The sequence below is a fragment of the Cydia pomonella genome, chromosome 15 (assembly GCF_033807575.1).
Source record: "Cydia pomonella isolate Wapato2018A chromosome 15, ilCydPomo1, whole genome shotgun sequence".
Lineage (NCBI taxonomy): Eukaryota > Metazoa > Arthropoda > Insecta > Lepidoptera > Tortricidae > Cydia > Cydia pomonella.
Window position 1 is genome coordinate 3,061,915 of NC_084717.1, and position 18,527 is coordinate 3,080,441.

The window sequence follows — 18,527 nt, forward strand, 5'->3', positions numbered from 1 at the left end:
CGTCCGCGACAGTTCAGGGATCGGAGCCGGTTTTTTGCAAAAACATCGAAATAACCATATATTTCGGTTTATTTTATACTCTAAATGTAGGACTCAGTTGTGTTTTCAGATAACGACTTCGTATTATTAGATTGCCTAATTAGAAATGAAGTAATTAACAAAGAACGAAAAAATACCGTTTTCGTTCCCATACAAAAAATACCGGTTTCCGATCCCTGCGACAGTTAGCGTTGCTCATACTATTTTTCTTTAACCCGCTCACCAGCTCCGTGCAACCGCGCCAGCTAGCGGGTGCCCTAAGAAAATCTTACTAGTCGATTGTGTGTGTGGCAATCAGGCCAGAGCTTATATTGTAGTATTAAAGGTTACATTTCAATTACTGCAGCGTTTCAGCAGTATGAAACAGACGATGTCAATTTCATTTCATTTCTTTATTTGCATTACATACAGTGTACATGAAACCCCTAGGGATGTGGCAAAAGATAAAAAATAATATTTTCTCAAACTTGTTATGAAATGATGACTTGACTTACGTCAAATTAGGTCCGGAAATACTACATATCAGGTGCGATGAGTGAAGATGATATGTAAAGGAATTTCATACTGCCTTACACACCTAGGACTGTAAAACAACCTTTTGTTTTTTAACGTCAAATTGTGACACAACATCTTGGCATTCAACCATCAACAATAGGTACGCTACCCTTGCTTAGCAAGGAATATGCACAACAAATCACCGTTGTTGTGCATATTCGTTGCTAAGCTACGGCGACGGCGCATCGCGCAGGCGCGCGGACTTACGCGCGCAGGGCACCGCTGGTAGAGTGGCGAGCCGAGTAGGTCGCCACAAAACAAATTATTAACTACATTTTTAGTTTTAATTGCAAGTTTGAGAAAAGCACTATACATATCTCGGCGAGAAACGGGGTTGCCGACCGCGTATCTCTATCCGCGTATATCTACTTGGCCTGCAACCCTACGTTTCCCGGCCTCTATAGTAATGTACTATTACAGAACATTCAATGATTATAGCAGTCAAAAAACAAATAGAATACATATTTATTAGACAGAATATAGAAATTAGGAAATAAGAAAATTACAATGTCAAATAAATATCAAATTAATATACAGAAGTATGGTTTTGAAATAAGTCTTCAATATTATAATAGCCTTTCAGTAGAATATCAATATCTTTGACAAAATGATTGATCATAACAGTGCGGCAACGACAGCAACGAAATTTATCAATGATGCCCGCTTTTTGCGTTGCTGCTGCAGTCCTAATTCGAATGTAACCTTTAGTCTCTACGGCATCTTGACAGTATTAAGAGCCCTTAATCCTTGGAGCGTTCTCCGATTTCACGAAATAACGCTCGATAGATGGCGTTGGCGCTCGGTACGCGAGCGCCGGCAACGCGACGCGCGTTTCAAGGCAGACTAGAATAATCTTGATAGTTTTCAATATAATTTCAAGCAACATTAATTTTAGTGTCATATGATATCATATGGGCACTCTTTATTTTATTGTATATGCACAGTAGTTTTTTTTTTAATGTACACTACTACTAAGTGTACAGACTACAGAGTGTACTATAACCCTTGCTCTTTATTCTGTCTCTTTCACACCAATGGAAAATGAAGAAGTTACTAAATGACTGCAGGTATAAATAAAGTATATTAGTGCGATAGAGAGACAGATAGTGTTTCGTTGTCGTATCGTAAACGATTGGCATGTTGGCCACACACTTGCTTAGTGCCTAGCCAAAATACCAATCGTTTGCGTATATTAGTGCGATAGAGAGAGAGTAGTGTTTCGTTGTCGTATCGTAAACGATTGGCATGTTGGCTACGCACCCATGATACCTAGCCAAGAAGCCAATCGATTGCGCATATTAGTGCGATAGAGAGACAGATAGTGTTTCCTTGTCGTATCGTAAACGTTTGGCATGTTGGCTATGCACCCATGCTGCCCAGCCAAGATGCCAATCGTTTGTGCATATTAGTACGAGAGAGAGACAGATAGTGTTTCGTTGTCGTATCGATTGGCATGGTGGCTACGCACCCATGCTGCGTAGTCAAGATGCCAATCGTTTGCGCACATTAGTGCTATAGAGTTTCAGTGTTATTTGAAATCACGTTAGGGTTTGTATTATTATTTTTGACCCGAATGAAGTCCATCCAGGTTCTTATGATGGAGTCAGGAGTTGGTCACCAGAACTCCTAATCTACTCATTATAATTCCATCGTGCTTGGGCTCAAAAGATTTGCCCTGACGAACACCATCGATCTAGATGAGGTCCAGGGTCTCATGACGGAGTCAGGAGTTGGTCACCAGAACTCCCCAGAACTCCTAATCTACTCATCATAACTCCATCGAGTTTGGGCTCAATAGATTTACCCTGATGAGCACCATCAATCTAGATGAAGTCCAGGGTCTCATGATGGAGTCAGGAGTAGGTCACTAGAACTCCTAATCTACTCATTATAATTCCATCGTATTCGAGCTCAATAGATTTGCCCTGACGAGTACCATCGATCTAAATGGAATCCAGGGTCTCATGATGGAGTCAGGAGTTGGTCACCAGAACTCCTAATCTACTCATTATAATTCCATCGTGTTTGGGCTCAAAAGATTTGCCCTCACGAGCACTATCAATCTAGATGATGTTCAGGGTCTCATGATGGAGTCAGGAGTTGGTCACTAGAACTCCTAATCTACTCATTATAATTCCATCGTGTTTGGGCTCAAAAGATTTGCCCTGACGAGTACCATCGATCTAGATGAAGTCCAGGGTCTCATGATGGAGTCAGGAGTTGGTCACCAGAACTCCTAAGCTACTTATTATAATTCCATCGTGTTTGGGCTCAAAAGATTTGCCCTGACGAGTACCATCGATCTAGATGAAGTCCAGGGTCTCATGATGGAGTCAGGAGTTGGTCACCATAATTCCTAATCTACTCATCATAACTCCATCGTGTTTGGGCTCAATAGATTTGCCCTCACGAGCACCATCAATCTAGATGATGTTCAGGGTCTCATGATGGAGTCAGGAGTTGGTCACTAGAACTCCTAATCTACTCATTATAATTCCATCGTGTTTGGGCTCAAAAGATTTGCCCTGACGAGTACCATCGATCTAGATGAAGTCCAGGGTCTCATGATGGAGTCAGGAGTTGGTCACCAGAACTCGTAATCTATTTATCATAACTCCATCGTGTTTGGGCTCAATAGATTTACTCCGACAAGCACCATCAAATTACCATTATGATGAATAGATTAGGAGTTCTGGTGACCAACTACTGAGTCCATCATGAGACCCTCGACTTAATCTAGATCGATGGTACTCGTCAGAGCAAATCTTTTGAGCCCAAACACGATGGAGTTATGATGAATAGACTAGGAGTTCTGGTGATCAACTCCTGAGTCCATCATGAGACCCTGGACCTGATCTAGATTGATGGTGCTCGTCAGGGCAACTCTATTGAGCCCATACACGATGGAGTTATGATGAGTAGATTAGGAGTTCTGGTGACCAACTCCTGACTCCATCATGAGACCCTGGACCTCATCTAGATCGATGGTGCTCGTCAGGGCAAATCTTTTGAGCCCAAACACGTTGGAATTATAATGAGTAGATTAGGAGTTCTAGTGACCAACTCCTGACTCCATCATGAGACCCTGGACTTTATCTAGATTGATGATGCTCGTCAGGGCAAATCTATTAAGCCCAAACACGATGAGGTTATGATGAGTAGTTTAGGAGTTCTGGTGACCAACTCCTGACTCCATCATGAGACCCTGGACCTCATCTAGATCGATGGTGTTCATCAGGGCAAATCTATTGAGCCCAAACACGATGGAGTTATGATGAGTAGATTAGGAGTTCTGGTGACCAACTCCTGACTCCATCATGAGACCCTGGACCTCATCTAGATCGATGGTGCTCATCAGGGCAAATCTTTTGAGCCCAAACACGTTGGAATTATAATGAGTAGATTAGGAGTTCTAGTGACCAACTCCTGACTCCATCATGAGACCCTGGACTTTATCTAGATTGATGATGCTCGTCAGGGCAAATCTATTGAGCCCGAACACGATGAGGTTATGATGAGTAGATTAGGAGTTCTGGTGATGGTGACCAACTCCTGACTCCATCATGAGACCCTGGGCCTCTTCTAGATCGATGGTGTTCATCAGGGCAAATCTATTGAGCCCAAACACGATGGAGTTATGATGAGTAGATTAGGAGCTCTGGTAACCAGCTCCTGACTCCATCATGAGACCCTGGACCTCATCTAGATTGATGGTGCTCGTCAGGGCAACTCTATTGAACCCAAACACGATGGAGTTATGATGAGTAGATTAGGAGTTCTGGTGACCAGCTCCTGACTCCATCATGAGACCCTGGACCTCATCTAGATTGAAGGTGCTCGTCAGGGCAACTCTATTGAGCCCAAACACGATGGAGTTATGATGAGTAGAGTAGGAGTTCTGGTGACCAACTCCTGACTCCATCATGAGACCCTGGACCTCATCTAGATCGATGGTGCTCATCAGGGCAAATCTTTTGAGCCCAAACACGTTGGAATTATAATGAGTAGATGAGGAGTTCTAGTGACCAACTCCTGACTCCATCATGAGACCCTGGACTTTATCTAGATTGATGATGCTCGTCAGGGCAAATCTATTGAGCCCGAACACGATGAGGTTATGATGAGTAGTTTAGGAGTTCTGGTGACCAACTCCTGACTCCATCATGAGACCCTGGGCCTCATCTAGATCGATGGTGTTCATCAGGGCAAATCTATTGAGCCCAAACACGATGGAGTTATGATGAGTAGATTAGGAGTTCTGGTGACCAGCTCCTGACTCCATCATGAGACCCTGGACCTCATCTAGATTGATGGTGCTCGTCAGGGCAACTCTATTGAACCCAAACACGATGGAGTTATGATGAGTAGATTAGGAGTTCTGGTGACCAGCTCCTGACTCCATCATGAGACCCTGGACCTCATCTAGATTGAAGGTGCTCATCAGGGCAACTCTGTTGAGCCCAAACACGATGGAATTATAATGAGTAGATTAGGAGTTCTAGTGACCAACTCCTGACTCCATCATGAGACCCTGGACCTCATCTAGATCGATGGTGTTCGTCAGGGCAAATCTTTTGAGCCCAAACACGATGGGATTATAATTAGTAGATTAGGAGTTCTGTTGACCAACTCCTGACTCCATCATGAGAACTTGGACTTCATCCGGGTCAAAAATAATAATGCAAACCCTAACGTAATTTCAAGTGAAAATGCGTTTTTCAGAAAATCGCAGCCAAATAACACTAGACCTTACTCATAGTGTTGTGTTCCTGCCGGTGAGTAAGGTTGCCAGAGCTCAACGAGGGGCGGGAGGGGGTTAGGGTCGGCAACGCGCATGTAACTCCTCTGGAGTTGCAGGCGTACATATGCGGGCCGTATGCTTGTTTGCCACCGACTTAGTATTAAAAAAAAAGTAACACTGAAAATCCATCAATAAGCGAGTCTGTTAGGCATACTGTAAAAAATGAACTTTTATTAAGATTTTCTAATCGCAGTATATAGCACTTCTCGGAACTCCGTAGCTGATTACGATCGCAACGAATGCCTGACAATCGAGCACAGGTCCGTCCTCTAAGCGCGCTCCGCGCGGACTGAGAGCGGGGCGTCGCTGCTGCGTGATTTATACGTGTTTAAAAAAAATATAAATTTACGGCAATGTAGGTCCCATAGTTACGATTTTATTTTTATAGGTTAACATAAAGTTACAGTTTGCTATAATATTATTTTTAAAGCAAAATATGCGTACAATTTGCGGAAATAAAATATAATAAAACCCTGTTTTCGTCAAAAAAATGAAGAAAACTCGGAAGGTATTTTATCAGTTTTTTTAAATGAATCTTCGATTGTTAATCATTCCAGCCCCTCGTACGAGATATGTTGAATCAAATTGTAGTCATTCATGTACCAAATGATTCTTGTTTATAGCAAAATTGAGAACCGAAACGCCACATCTCACTGCAAAATTTGGAAAAGACTCCCAAAAAACCTCATTAAAAAAGAGGTTTAAAAGAGAAAATGAAAATTTGAACTGTTGGAGCCCCTAGTTTAGGAAACGATTATTTAAGTACGTTATCAGTTTTTGAATAAATACTAATAGTTACGTCGTAATCTTGAATGAAAAAGGAAGCATTTTACAAAATACGCTCGTCTGTAGGAATAAGGACTCTTAACACTTGTTGTACGAGGAACTACAGTGTAGGAGGCCTATGCATAACCATATCCGTTGTTGCGACGCACGTGGACAGCAAGACAGCACCCGAACACCATACCGACCATCTGAAATGAGACAAACCTCATGTTAAGGTAGGTACAGCCCGAAAATGAGACCGCAATTAATTGAGACGAATTCGAGCCAATCGTACAGTCTCACGCCACAACGCGATTGGTTGATGAGTTCGCATCACGCGCGCGATTGGTCGCAACTAGTTGCGTTAGACTGCACGATTGTTTGTTCACTTTTATTTAAATACCTAAAGATACAGTTATAGTTGGGAACATACCTCCTTAATTATAAAAAGCTTATCGGGCCTTTATTTCTAAGTAATATTCTTTGCCTGATTATAACAAACACATGAATAACTGGCTGATAAAGATAAACCAATAACTATTTCGGGCTTGACGACATTTACAAACGTGCAGTACGAACACAAAAAATATGATCTATCGAGCACGCATTAAAGAGATTTTCATTAAGATTAACTGTTGTATACAATATCAACTAATATTTGAAAATTTTAGCTACTCAAACCCCCCCCCCCCCCCCACTTCTCAGAGCTCAAATGTACAATGCTTGCCCCCCATTTACTGGCTGGCTACGCCCTTGGACCTGACTAAGTATAATTGATTACAGGGAAAACTGTCAAAGCACAAGATTTTTTGTAATTGTATACGTATGTACGTCGCTCAGACAGAGAGTAAGGGCTTCATTCCTTCTGGTCTACTGACCTTCTCTAAATGGAGTATGTGCACAAACACAGGAACCTGCCTATTCCCCCAGAGAAATCGAATTATATGCCTGCTGGGATTAAATAATCTCACCTCCACGGCGATAATAGCAGAGCAAACGCCAGCAAAACAGATCCTGATGGTTTGAGGGTCCACCGGGTCCTTTAAGGCACCTTTAGCTTCCAAGGCCTCATTAGTCTTCGCGATAACATCGTCCAGCCACTCCTTTTTCACGAACACCAGGGCCATCAGGATTACTTTCAGGACCATTAGCAAACCCATGAAAATAGAGAACTGGAATGAGACAAAATTGAATATAAATAATATGGTTATAAAGTGAGATGTGCTATAGGCACACAAAAAAAATAAAATTTACAACGAATTTACTAAACATTCAGGGAACGAACTATTGAAAATAAAAAAAAAACTTCAAACTGGCCGGGATTTACATTTATCCAGGTACAGCCAGTACAACTGTCATTTTATGGCTTTCCGCAGCGAATTAGGTATATACCAACGGGACAAACTCTGATATTACATTATCCTCATCCTCATACTGAGTTTTTCCGTTAATCGCATTTGTTTTATCACAATAATCGAACAAAACTAAGCGAAGCGAAGTTCTTACATTCAACTTCTAAAGCAGCTGGCACATACCAGCATTTTGAAGTTTTTTTTTTATATTTTCAATAGTTTGTTCCGCGATACGCGATAACTTTACTAAATTCCTCTATAGGAGATTGGAACTATCTCATATTGGAATGATGTCAGATCCATGTTAGATCAGTATCAGCGACTGTAAGTACACGTTTGAATTGGCCTGGGTTTGTACTATAATTCTGGACAACTCACAGTAAACAGCATGCACTGACTCTCAGTCACGGCCCCGCAGCACCCGAAGAAGGCGACCACGAACACCAGCGACCCCAGCACGATATAGAAGATGGGCACATTAACTCCACCACCTCCAGTAATCCACGCTACCGCTTCGACATTTAGGTATCCAGCCACCCCGATTCCTAGGAGCGCCGCGCCAGCCAACTAGAAAAAAAAGGTTACTCGAGATATCGGGACGAGTACCGCCGTCGCCAACTATCCTGAGAACACCAGGTTGCCTAGACCAAATGTACAAACGAACGAAACGTAATTGTCACTGTCGCACTAATATGGCAAAGTGATAGAGAGTGATAACTACGCTACGTTGCGAAGTGTTAACGATTGGCATCCTGTCTACGAACCCAGGGCGTTAGTGCTTAAACTAAAGACACCGGTTTGAATCCGGCCTTCGCCAATAGCCTGAAGCCTATTACTAAGACTCCGCTGTCCGTCCGTCCTTCTGTCCGTTTGTCACCAAGCTATCTCATGACCCGTGATAGTTAGACAGTTAAAATTTTCACAGATGATGTATTTCTGTTGCCGCTATAACAACAAATACTAAAAAACAGAATACAATTAATATTTAAGGGACTCCCATACAACAAAACAAACGTGAGTTTTTTTTCCGTTTTTATAGATAATTCATACGGAACCCTTCGTGCGCGAGCCGGACTCACACTTGGCCGGTTTCTTTAGTAGATTTAATATAGTACCTGGGCGACCGAGCTTTGCTCGGTTATAACTATTTATTGTAATATGGTGGTCTATAGGTGATAATCTTAACTACATTTTTTTACTAAATTAAACTTGTCTAAAGCAATAAAAATTAAAAAATTACATATAAACTTGAACATATAAAAAAAAAACAAAAGTTAGTCACCGGGCGAGATTCGAACCCGTGACACTCGTTTAGCAGTTCGCGTCTTAACCTTAACCCGCTGGACCAGACGGACAGTGGCCGGCAATACGAAATTAGCGACCATATTCTGCGTCGAAAGAAAAACGCATGAAAACTCGAAAACACGCGTTTTCTCAAACATAAGACTAATCTAGATAGATTGTATACCCCCATATACCAAATTTCAGCGAAATCGTTAGAGCCGTTTCCGAGATCACAGAAATATATATATTTATATATATACAAGAATTGCTCGTTTAAAGGTATAAGATAGTAGTGTGTCTATACTATACCCTTTATAGTGCATATTAAGATATTACTTAGTATGGAAAATGCTGTCGATTCTATAGTAGAATAAACCCAAGAAAGTCCAGACTTGTAAGAATCAGGTTTTTAATATTTATTTAATATAAGAATAGTCAAAATGACAGCCTCACAGTCCATGACGTAGCGGAGAAGCTCCAAGAATATCGCCCCCGGTGGTTAGGACACGTTTGTCTGTCATATGCCTTCACCTAGCCCTTGACGGCCCCCGACCCCACGGCAGACCAAAAAAGCGATGGCTCGATGTCGTGAAAGCAGATATGAGCGTAAACGGGCTCACACGAGAGGACGCCCAGGATCGTGCTAATTGGAGAAAGCCAAGTAGGAAAGCGTAACATGGCAAAGGCCGGGATAACGCTAATTAGAAGAAGATAAGAATAGTCAAAATGCTCAGCTACTAAAAAGGCTCGCAGCTTCCTCGCATTTAACTATTCAACGAGATAATGCTGCCCACATCTTCGATACCATAGTGCAGGGGAGACTTCAGATTTATTTAGTTTTAAATTTTAAATTTAATAATTACCTATTCACATTTATAGTACCTACCATTAATTTACCTTCATATGTAATGTAATAAATAAAGTGAATATATAATTAAAGTTAAAATTGGCAAAGAGCATGTCGGGCCATGTTCAATGTAGTGTTGCGTAGTTACCATTTTGTCAAAATTTATTGGACCCATGGTTTAAAAGTTAGAGTGGGGGGGACATATATTTTTTTCTTCCGGACCGATTATTTCCAAAAATATTCACTTTATCAAAGAATAGTTTTTGAGACCCTTATTCGTTTTGAAAGACCTATCCAATAATACCCCACACTATTGGGTCAAAGCAAAAAAAATACCCTTAATTTTTTTGTTTATAGTTTTATTTTACCGTTCTGTCGTAATGCATGATTTATGTATCCATAACAAACAGCTTTCTAGCACTAACGATTACGGAGCAAAGCCTCGTACGGACGGACAGGCGGACATAGATGACTACGAAACCCTATAAAGGCTATATGAGGCTAGAAAGGAGGCTTGTGCCCAGCAGTGGGGCTATAGGTGGGGTATATAGGCTGAATTTTTTGCTATTTTTAATTAAGTAAAGGGACTTACCGCAAACACCAAGTTGAAAACAAACAATAAATATTTGACCGTAGATTCACCGCACCCCATTTTGATGTTGTTCGTGCGACCACTACAGCAAATACTCCAGCCAGAAATGGTACAAATAACGCACATATATTATCAGAACAGGATAATGTCATACATTACTCACACGTAAAAATAAATGAGAATGTACAATTATGATTCAACTTATGTTAAGGAAAATGTTTTGGGTATGATGGTAGCAATAATTGACTTTTTTTTTTTTTTTTTTTTATTTATAAAAGAGAAGTTACATCGGCTATGATCACTTATCTGCCAAACTGCATAGCAGTTTGTTGGCAGAAAAGTTATTCTACCCTCCAACATTGTTAAGTAAGTTTGTAAGTAATTAGCAAATGTTATCCAACCAAATATGGCCTTGCTTCCTCTACATTCTTGGCCCGCGGGCCGTACTATGCCCACCACTGGATTAGAATATCAGATGGAAGTCGCTTTCGTGAATAGCTTGTGCCAATTTTTGGGATATTTTGTCAAAACTGACCCCGAAAATATTAAGTTTTGGAGGAAGTTGTGGCGCGATTTCTGCAAAAAACTTGTGCGCGCTAGTACCCCATGGACCTAGAGTTTCAACGCCAAATGGTACAAAATGGTACTCTCTACCGAGGCTCTTATATTTATTACGTTTCAAAATTTCGGCTCTTTCCGCCGCTGCGCCCGCTTTTACATTAGTCGGTTCGAGGTGGGACGGTGCCAGTATGTCTATTGAATTTACAATAAAACGCTGCGGAAAAATTGTTTAAAATAAAAAATAATATAAAACTTTTTAACAAAAAATAAAACCGACTTCAAATATTACCAAAACTCGGCCTATCCGTTAAAGAGCTACGATACGGAGAAAGACAGACAGACAGACATTAGCGTCAAACATATAAGGTGAGATGGGGTGAGACGAACACGGGAACAATAATAACACTTTATGTAATCGTCATAGTGTTTATCTTGTTTCGAACAAAACTATATTATTCTTACCCCATCTTGCCTTAACACCCCTTTTTTGCATCTGGGGTTAAAAAACAAGAGTAGTCATTTTGAACACGTCTCCAGCATAGCTTCTGCCGACGACTGTTCACGAAGTTCAACCACAGAATAAGAGAAACTTCCTACAAAACCGAAGTTTGACAGCGATTCAGGGCCGAATCATGCTGTCCCAATCGTATGCATGGTACTATCCCTTTCGACACTAAATATAGTGTTGTCAAAATTCAAGTCATTATCTTACACGCAAAGGAAAGTCAAATTGAGCCAAACCTAATAATTGCTCGGAGCAATTTTGATAGTCCATGGAATTGGTACATTTTACCTAACATCAAATTTTTCGACCTCGAAAGCCCTTGGGATCATTGTAAAGTACATGAAAACCCATTAAATTTTAGGACTTTTTCAGTTTTTGTAAAAAAAAAAACACCGAGAACCGGAGTTACGGCAAAAGTCACTATGCACACTTTCAAGAAGATGAAATTTGCAATTAATTGACAATATAATCTTAATAGTCTTAGTGAGCCAAATAGTTTCTACGGCTTCTCAAAGGTTAACTGTAACTGCAAAAAAGGTTGTACTAGCAGTTTTGGTTGCAGGGAAGCAGGACTCAAATGCTCAGCTGTTTGCAACTACAGCAATGGTCAATCCTGCGAGAATATACCAGACCGGAGATGTGTGCCGACATAGAAAAACCATTCATTGATGATCCACCATCAGATGAAGATTTCGACCTGCCTGATCAGGTTGACGAAGAAATGCTACCACATACGCTGGGTGCAAAAGAAGTGCTGTGGATTCAGAGGACAAGCGTGGTCCATCAAAGATATACAAGAGATGCGAGTTATAACAAGTTCCCTCCCTGTACTGGGGCCTTATTCGACATGCACAACTGTCAAATTTCGCGTCCACATCAAATCAACACTTGATTCTATCGCATGTTGATTGTATCAAGTGTTGATTCTATCAACTGTGGATATTATCATTTGGAACAATCAAAACTCATTCATAGAAAAAATAATCAAACTAAAATCAACTTTGTTTATTACTACTATACAGTTTGTAATGGCTCTGAACTCGAAGTGGATCGGTTTGATTTGATTGTCACCTGACTGTGGATTGCTAATGTCAAATTTTGACAAGTGTTGATTTTATTGCTAGACTTTTTTGTCCATGGGCTTGGGGACCATCTTGGATTTTTTGACGTACGACAGGGAATACCCTTCCTTTCATACAATATATGGCATAGAGTAAGGCGTCTTTTTTTTTTAAACATGACTTTACAAGAATCAGCGACATCTTGTATCCGATAGGATAAGTAATGCGCTATGAATAATGCGGCGGCGAGTAGTGAAACTATACCTGACAATGTCAATCAATTAAAAAGTGACCACACGGTTGATGGTCGATAAAGGCGATTATTAATTGAATTTTAACGACAATAAAGCACTATTGACATGCGATCTTTTTGTTGAACCCACACCTACACGTCGAATAATGCTCGCTCCACATATTCTCCTAGAAACGCTCAAAATTCTAAAAATATTCAAGCAATTTACTCCGCACCCAGTTGCTTCTAAACCACGTTCACGATCCAAGTTGTAAGTATACCTTAACACATCTTTCAGGCATATGATTTAAAGTCCGTTTTTTAAAAATTACGAGATGGTTCATGAACATATGAATCCTTTATTATTTTTCCAAAAATTACGCTATTACATTATTTATAAAAAAGATATAATATAACTGTTAGTAACTCGGTCACTTGGTCTATCACCAACTATGTATGTATACGCAACCCCATTGTACAGTCGCCATCACCATTAAGACCTACTGTATGGTCTATATTACACGTTTGGCGGGTAGTGAATTTTTTTTAGGTATCCTCCTTGTGACTAGTTAGAACAGTTTGACGGGATGACGAATAGGAACAGATTTGCAGTTTGACCAATAGCTACAAAATTACGATGTGTCCTAATAGAACTAAATCTACTTGTGACGGGTTGAAACAAATAATACTGCTTTTGGCGGTGTGACCGGTTAGAACAAAATTTTGGTGTGATGAGTTGATGCCTAAATCGACCTAAGTACTTATTGTTTATATAAACCTACAAAGACGATTCCTATGTACAGGAGATTAAATACATATTATGTTATTCAACTACGAATTAAAAAATATATATTTCTGTTTACACATTTTTTTAACGTTTTTCTTTAATAAAATAAAACATTAAAGTTTTCTGTGACTATATTTCATTTTCTTGAGTGTATATTATTAGTTTCAGTTTCCAGTTGGTACCAGGAACTAGGTACACCTCTTCAAAAACTTTGCTGGTGGTTCGACATCTGTAAGTTTATATATAAAATATCATAAAAACACTTAAGATAAAAACTTATAAATAAATTCTGGTCGGTCGGTGGTGTGTCCAGAAGGCTGCTGCCCCTCTGGATTACAATGCTGATCCGCCGATTGAAATATAGGCCAGGCCTCTGGTCACCAGAAACCTTTAAAAGGCGTTTTGACATTTCCTCATAGACCCACGCTAGGATCCCAGGGTTTCAACTTCAACCCCAAGCGCCACAAATATGTAGCTAAGATTTTAAATTCTAGACTATGAACATGAAATATTGTTCGCTAGTTAGGGAATTAGAAAAAAATAGTAATAGGAGACGGCCGTGGTCGTGGTAGGTAGGTACATCATGCGTGGGCCAGGCAAGCCCTGAAATTATGCACCAATTTTACTATAACTTTGTTCACCTATTGACTGTTTCCAAGATAATCGTTTTTAATATGTAGTCCGTATAATCGGGCAGTATAATTTGCCTCATATTTTTAACACAAAATAATTATCGGTACATATACACCGTGTTTTTTTTGATTTGCTTTAATTTCGAGGGTGCACTCCTGAGCTTAAATTAAGTAACTTTCTCAAAGACACCGATATTCTAATTACCTCCATTTCGGAGATAATCAATCATTAATTTTTATCTTATAAGGCCCTTACGAGCGTGTACACTTGCCTTAGGGCCTGTTTACTTATTGATTAGTATTTAGTGCGAGTTCATACATTTACTACTAAACGTAAGTACTATCTCGGACGATCGACGTTCGAAATGACATTGATATGTCACAGTTTTCAATTGTTTGGTTGAGTTAAATGTAATGCCCGTGTTACAACAACGCTATATGCAACATTTAGTTACTTTTTATAAAAATAAAAATGGTAAAAAAATAACAAAAAAAAATTTTTTTCTTGCAAATTAACTATGCCATTTAGTTTCCTTAAACGTACTTACCAATACCCCGAAGTTAACGCAATTCAATAAAAACACGGTGTATATGTACCTATTTTGCAATATTTTCTTGTTTGCATCATTTAGTTACTTGTTTACTCCGATTGACGTGTTTATCATTTTCGTTACTATGACAGCGCAATACTTTAAATATTGTAACGTGAAGGTTGAGTCCGGTGCCAAAATAACTCACACTAATTTAAGACCCACCTTACAGTTTACATAGCGGCATTGTCCTACGATGCTTTAAATGAATACGGTAAACATTTAAATACTACTACTAGGCGTTTATTGCGCGTACTCAGTCGAAAAAGTTTGAAACCGATTTTGACGAAGAGTGCATGCGTATTGCATATTCGAGCGATAGAGAGGCAAATAAAGACAGGATATAGTTGCCTTTTCTCAATACAAATTTGAATACTCAAGCCGTAGCCATTTTGGTGGTTATACTGTTTTGTATATGTGCGTAAAAATGTGTATGTGTGGATTTTTAGGGATGTGGACGGGTCGATTTTGATCATATTATATATCGATAAGTGCTACACAGCGAAACTTCGATATCTTCACAAGAAATAAACATCACAGATGGATAATAAATATTTTATAATATAATAAGATAACTAATTTCTTGCAGAAAACATGTTTTAGTAGTTATTTATGTATCGTAATTAAAATATCCTGGTCCTTATTTTACTTTTTAGCTTCTCTATGTGCAATCGGTATGTCAGGCTTCTGTCCAGTGTAACACCGAGATACTTTGGGGAATAGTTATGTTGTAAGGCTGTACCCCGGAATCTAACTCTGAGGGTCTTATGTGCCAGCTTATTGGACAGGTGGAAACAGCAAACTTCGGTCTTAGAAGGATTTGGGCACAGGCGCCAACGGGTGAAAAAGTCGGCGGCAGAGGTCATATAGATATAGCTACATGATAAAAGAAATAGAATCCTCCATTATGCGTGGTCTGACGCCTGTTTTTCTGCCAATGCCTATTCATAAATCTGTTAAGACCTTTTTTCTTGATAACACCTAAAATAATAAGTTTATAATTAATCTCAATGTCTCCAGTTTGCTGTTTATTCAAACAGAAAAATCCAAATTTCTCAGTCATTATACGACCGCTGTCTTATATTATACGCCATTAAAAATTCAACATTAATAACAATTAATTAGGCATATCGTCCAATTTATAGTATGGCACAGGTATTAATTCTTACAAAGTTGACCTTAATTTACAAATTTATAAGGAGTTGATGTAAAAGTGAATTGGAAGAAGTCGATAAGCAGACGCAACCAGCTAGTCGCCGAAACTCCGCTTCCCTCGGATGAGCCAATTAAGCCTGCACCTAACAGGCTCTGGCTCATAGGGGGCTTTGAGCTTGCTGTTGCGTCAATTTTCATATTAACAAAAAAGCTAGTCTAACAACACAATTAATGATTATTTTGCCGCATTCTTCACTATCTCTCCCTGTCTCACTGCCATCTGACCTTCTAACCCAGAGGGGAAAATATACCTTATTGGGGCTACTTCTTCCTCGTGATATTTTATTTAACCGAAAAGTAATTGGTAAAAGTTAAATGATATTTTGCACACAAGTTACAAGATGTTCATTGTTAAGAGCCGGGGTTGGGACCCACGACCATTGTTTTTAAAATCAAACTTTATATATAATTTGTATTTTTATAATAAATCAGTCTTTTTGACATTTATTAATTGTCAAGATTTTTTTAAATCCTGGACAATTGTCACATGTACGTTTTTATGATAGATCTACATCGACGCAACTGCATGTCATTGTCATGGTTCTTGCGGTTTATTTTTATAACGCTAAGATCGGAATTTGGCAGCTAACTCCATCTTGCGTCGAGTAGAAGAATCAAAATCGTACAGAAAAAACTACTCTCTGCCTTAGGATCCCCTTGCAAATGTCATAAATCCAAACATGGCAGCCATACCCATCGACAAAAAAGTCTACCGTTGATCTAATTTCATTTGACAGTTAACTAATACGTATTCGACACGCTTATATTTGACAACTAGAATCCTGACTAGAGTTGGGACTGCGTACCAAAAGTACGTCTCTGTTACTCGTACCAAAAGTACGTCTAAAATACCACTTTTACGAGTATGACCCCCAATAGGCAATTTACGTATTTGCCGGTCTTAGGCGTCTTACAAATAAGGATTATTTATGCAAATATCGACTTATTATTTCGGTAGGGGTCGGAAATATTATGACGTTTTGAGTGAAGGCTATGAATCCATTGACATATTTTTATTATATATTATTACACTATTTTTAGATACAACAGACGCCCAGACGACCGTCTGTTAACAAAATTTTGTTTTGCTTAAAGTAACGGTAAGAATGGAGGTACGAGGTGATGAAAGTTTCATATTTGTTTTATTTCAGAAATCAAAGTTCGTACTTTTAAATACTCGACAATCTAAAAGTAGTCTATTACAAAAAACCTGTTCCAAAAACTATTCCGGTACAACGCCCCGCCTCTAGTGTGGATATTGTTCACTGACAGGTGTTGATGATAGCAATTCGACAAGTCACAATATTTCCCACATCAAATGGAAATCAACACGAAACGTCACTTTTAGCATGTCGAATAAGGGCCCTGTATATTATACACACAATAATCCGAAGGGCTTTCGAGGTCGAAAACTTGGATTTGTCATTATTATTTCATCACTAATAACATATATAAAAAACAGAACTACCTCATTTAATGTAAGGCAACACCTCTTTTTTGGTACGATTTCCATGTATTATGAGATTTATGAGCAGAATGAAACCGAAAATGCCCGAAAGGAACACTTTCGTTCCCCCTGGTTCAACCCTTAACTGTGTAGAATCAGAGGTTTTTTACAGCTGTCAACAAAACATTCTCGAAACAGATTCAGTAAAAGGAATGAAAAAGTTAAATTGGCATCCAAGGGCGGTAGGTCGGGACACGCAAATTACCAAACTTTGCGGGCAGCTGCCTGTGTACAGAGGGGAATCGAAGTTTGAGAATAAAGGTTAGCATGAAATATTTGACTTTAACTTGTTTTTAAACATTTAAATTCATTAAGGTATTCTGGCTGACTGACTTTCCAGTGTTTATTTTATTTTTTTATATTCGTATGTTTTAGTGTTGGTTATCTCGTATTGTAGCACTATGAGATTAAAGAAAGTCCATAATACAAAGTGTTGCCGAAATGTATGGAAATAATTTAGAAAATTTTACGTTTTTACGCCGTAAAAAATGCGCTTAAGTTGCTATAATTTTTTTTTCGTTATAACAGAAGGTATCAAATTAAAGTGTTTAATATAGTTTTGGGTAAAAAAGAAATAATAGGTAGGTATATGTTAAAATTTAAATTATTGAAAAAAGGAATTACATATGTACGTTTTTTACAGCACTGAAAAAAATATGATCTATCGAGCCACGTTAAAGTTATTTTCATTTAGATAACTGCTTTAAACAATAATTATCAACGAATGTTAAAACAGTAGAATACAAAACAGTAACATTAACTGTTTGAACATTTCTAAGAATTGAAAATACGCTTCAACATTCCTTATGCGAACTGCCAAGGAGTGGAATGCCCTGCCCGAGTCTGTGTTTCCGTATGAGTACAATCTGAATCTCTTCAAGGCTAGGGTAAATAGGTATCTCATAGGTAAGCGTGCTCCACCGTAGACCGCATCATCACTTACCATCAGGTGTGATCGTTGTCAAACGCCTGCCTATCCTCCATAAAAAAACGAACAGTCACTACATTTTAGCTGGTACTCAAAACAGTAAAAGTGTCTTTTCGGAACAGTAAAATTTACTGTTTTGTTCGATAGCCTCATATTCTCATGTTGAACTGTTGAAGCATTAGACATTAATGTAATTTAAATTGTTTTAAATGGTATTTTTTCAGTGTAGAGTTTTATCCGTTTGCTTTCGTACAATCTTCAACAATACTTAAAC

The 18,527-nt window shown here is 39.0% G+C and overlaps 1 protein-coding gene and 1 long non-coding RNA gene across 3 annotated transcripts; both read right to left on the bottom strand.

Annotated features, from left to right (window-relative positions):
* Window positions 1-6,259: 6,259 nt before the first annotated feature.
* LOC133525567 (leukocyte surface antigen CD53-like) lies at window positions 6,260-10,646 on the bottom strand. Of its 2 annotated transcripts, XM_061861865.1 has the most exons (4): window positions 10,236-10,646; window positions 7,891-8,079; window positions 7,132-7,332; window positions 6,260-6,369 (listed from the first exon to the last, which is right to left on the bottom strand). In XM_061861865.1, exons 1-4 carry the CDS (start codon window positions 10,359-10,361, stop codon window positions 6,298-6,300), a joined length of 588 nt encoding a protein of 195 aa, XP_061717849.1. In that variant the 5' UTR covers window positions 10,362-10,646; the 3' UTR covers window positions 6,260-6,297. The 2 variants fall into 2 exon arrangements, with proteins under 2 accessions (XP_061717849.1, XP_061717848.1); XM_061861864.1 differs by lacking the exon at window positions 6,260-6,369 and having other exon boundaries at window positions 6,864-7,332.
* A 2,800-nt stretch (window positions 10,647-13,446) lies between these two features.
* On the bottom strand, window positions 13,447-14,120 carry LOC133525568 (uncharacterized). Its single transcript, XR_009800589.1, has 2 exons — window positions 14,023-14,120; window positions 13,447-13,610 (listed from the first exon to the last, which is right to left on the bottom strand). It is a non-coding gene; the product is annotated as an uncharacterized LOC133525568 (long non-coding RNA).
* Between the last annotated feature and the right edge of the window lie 4,407 nt (window positions 14,121-18,527).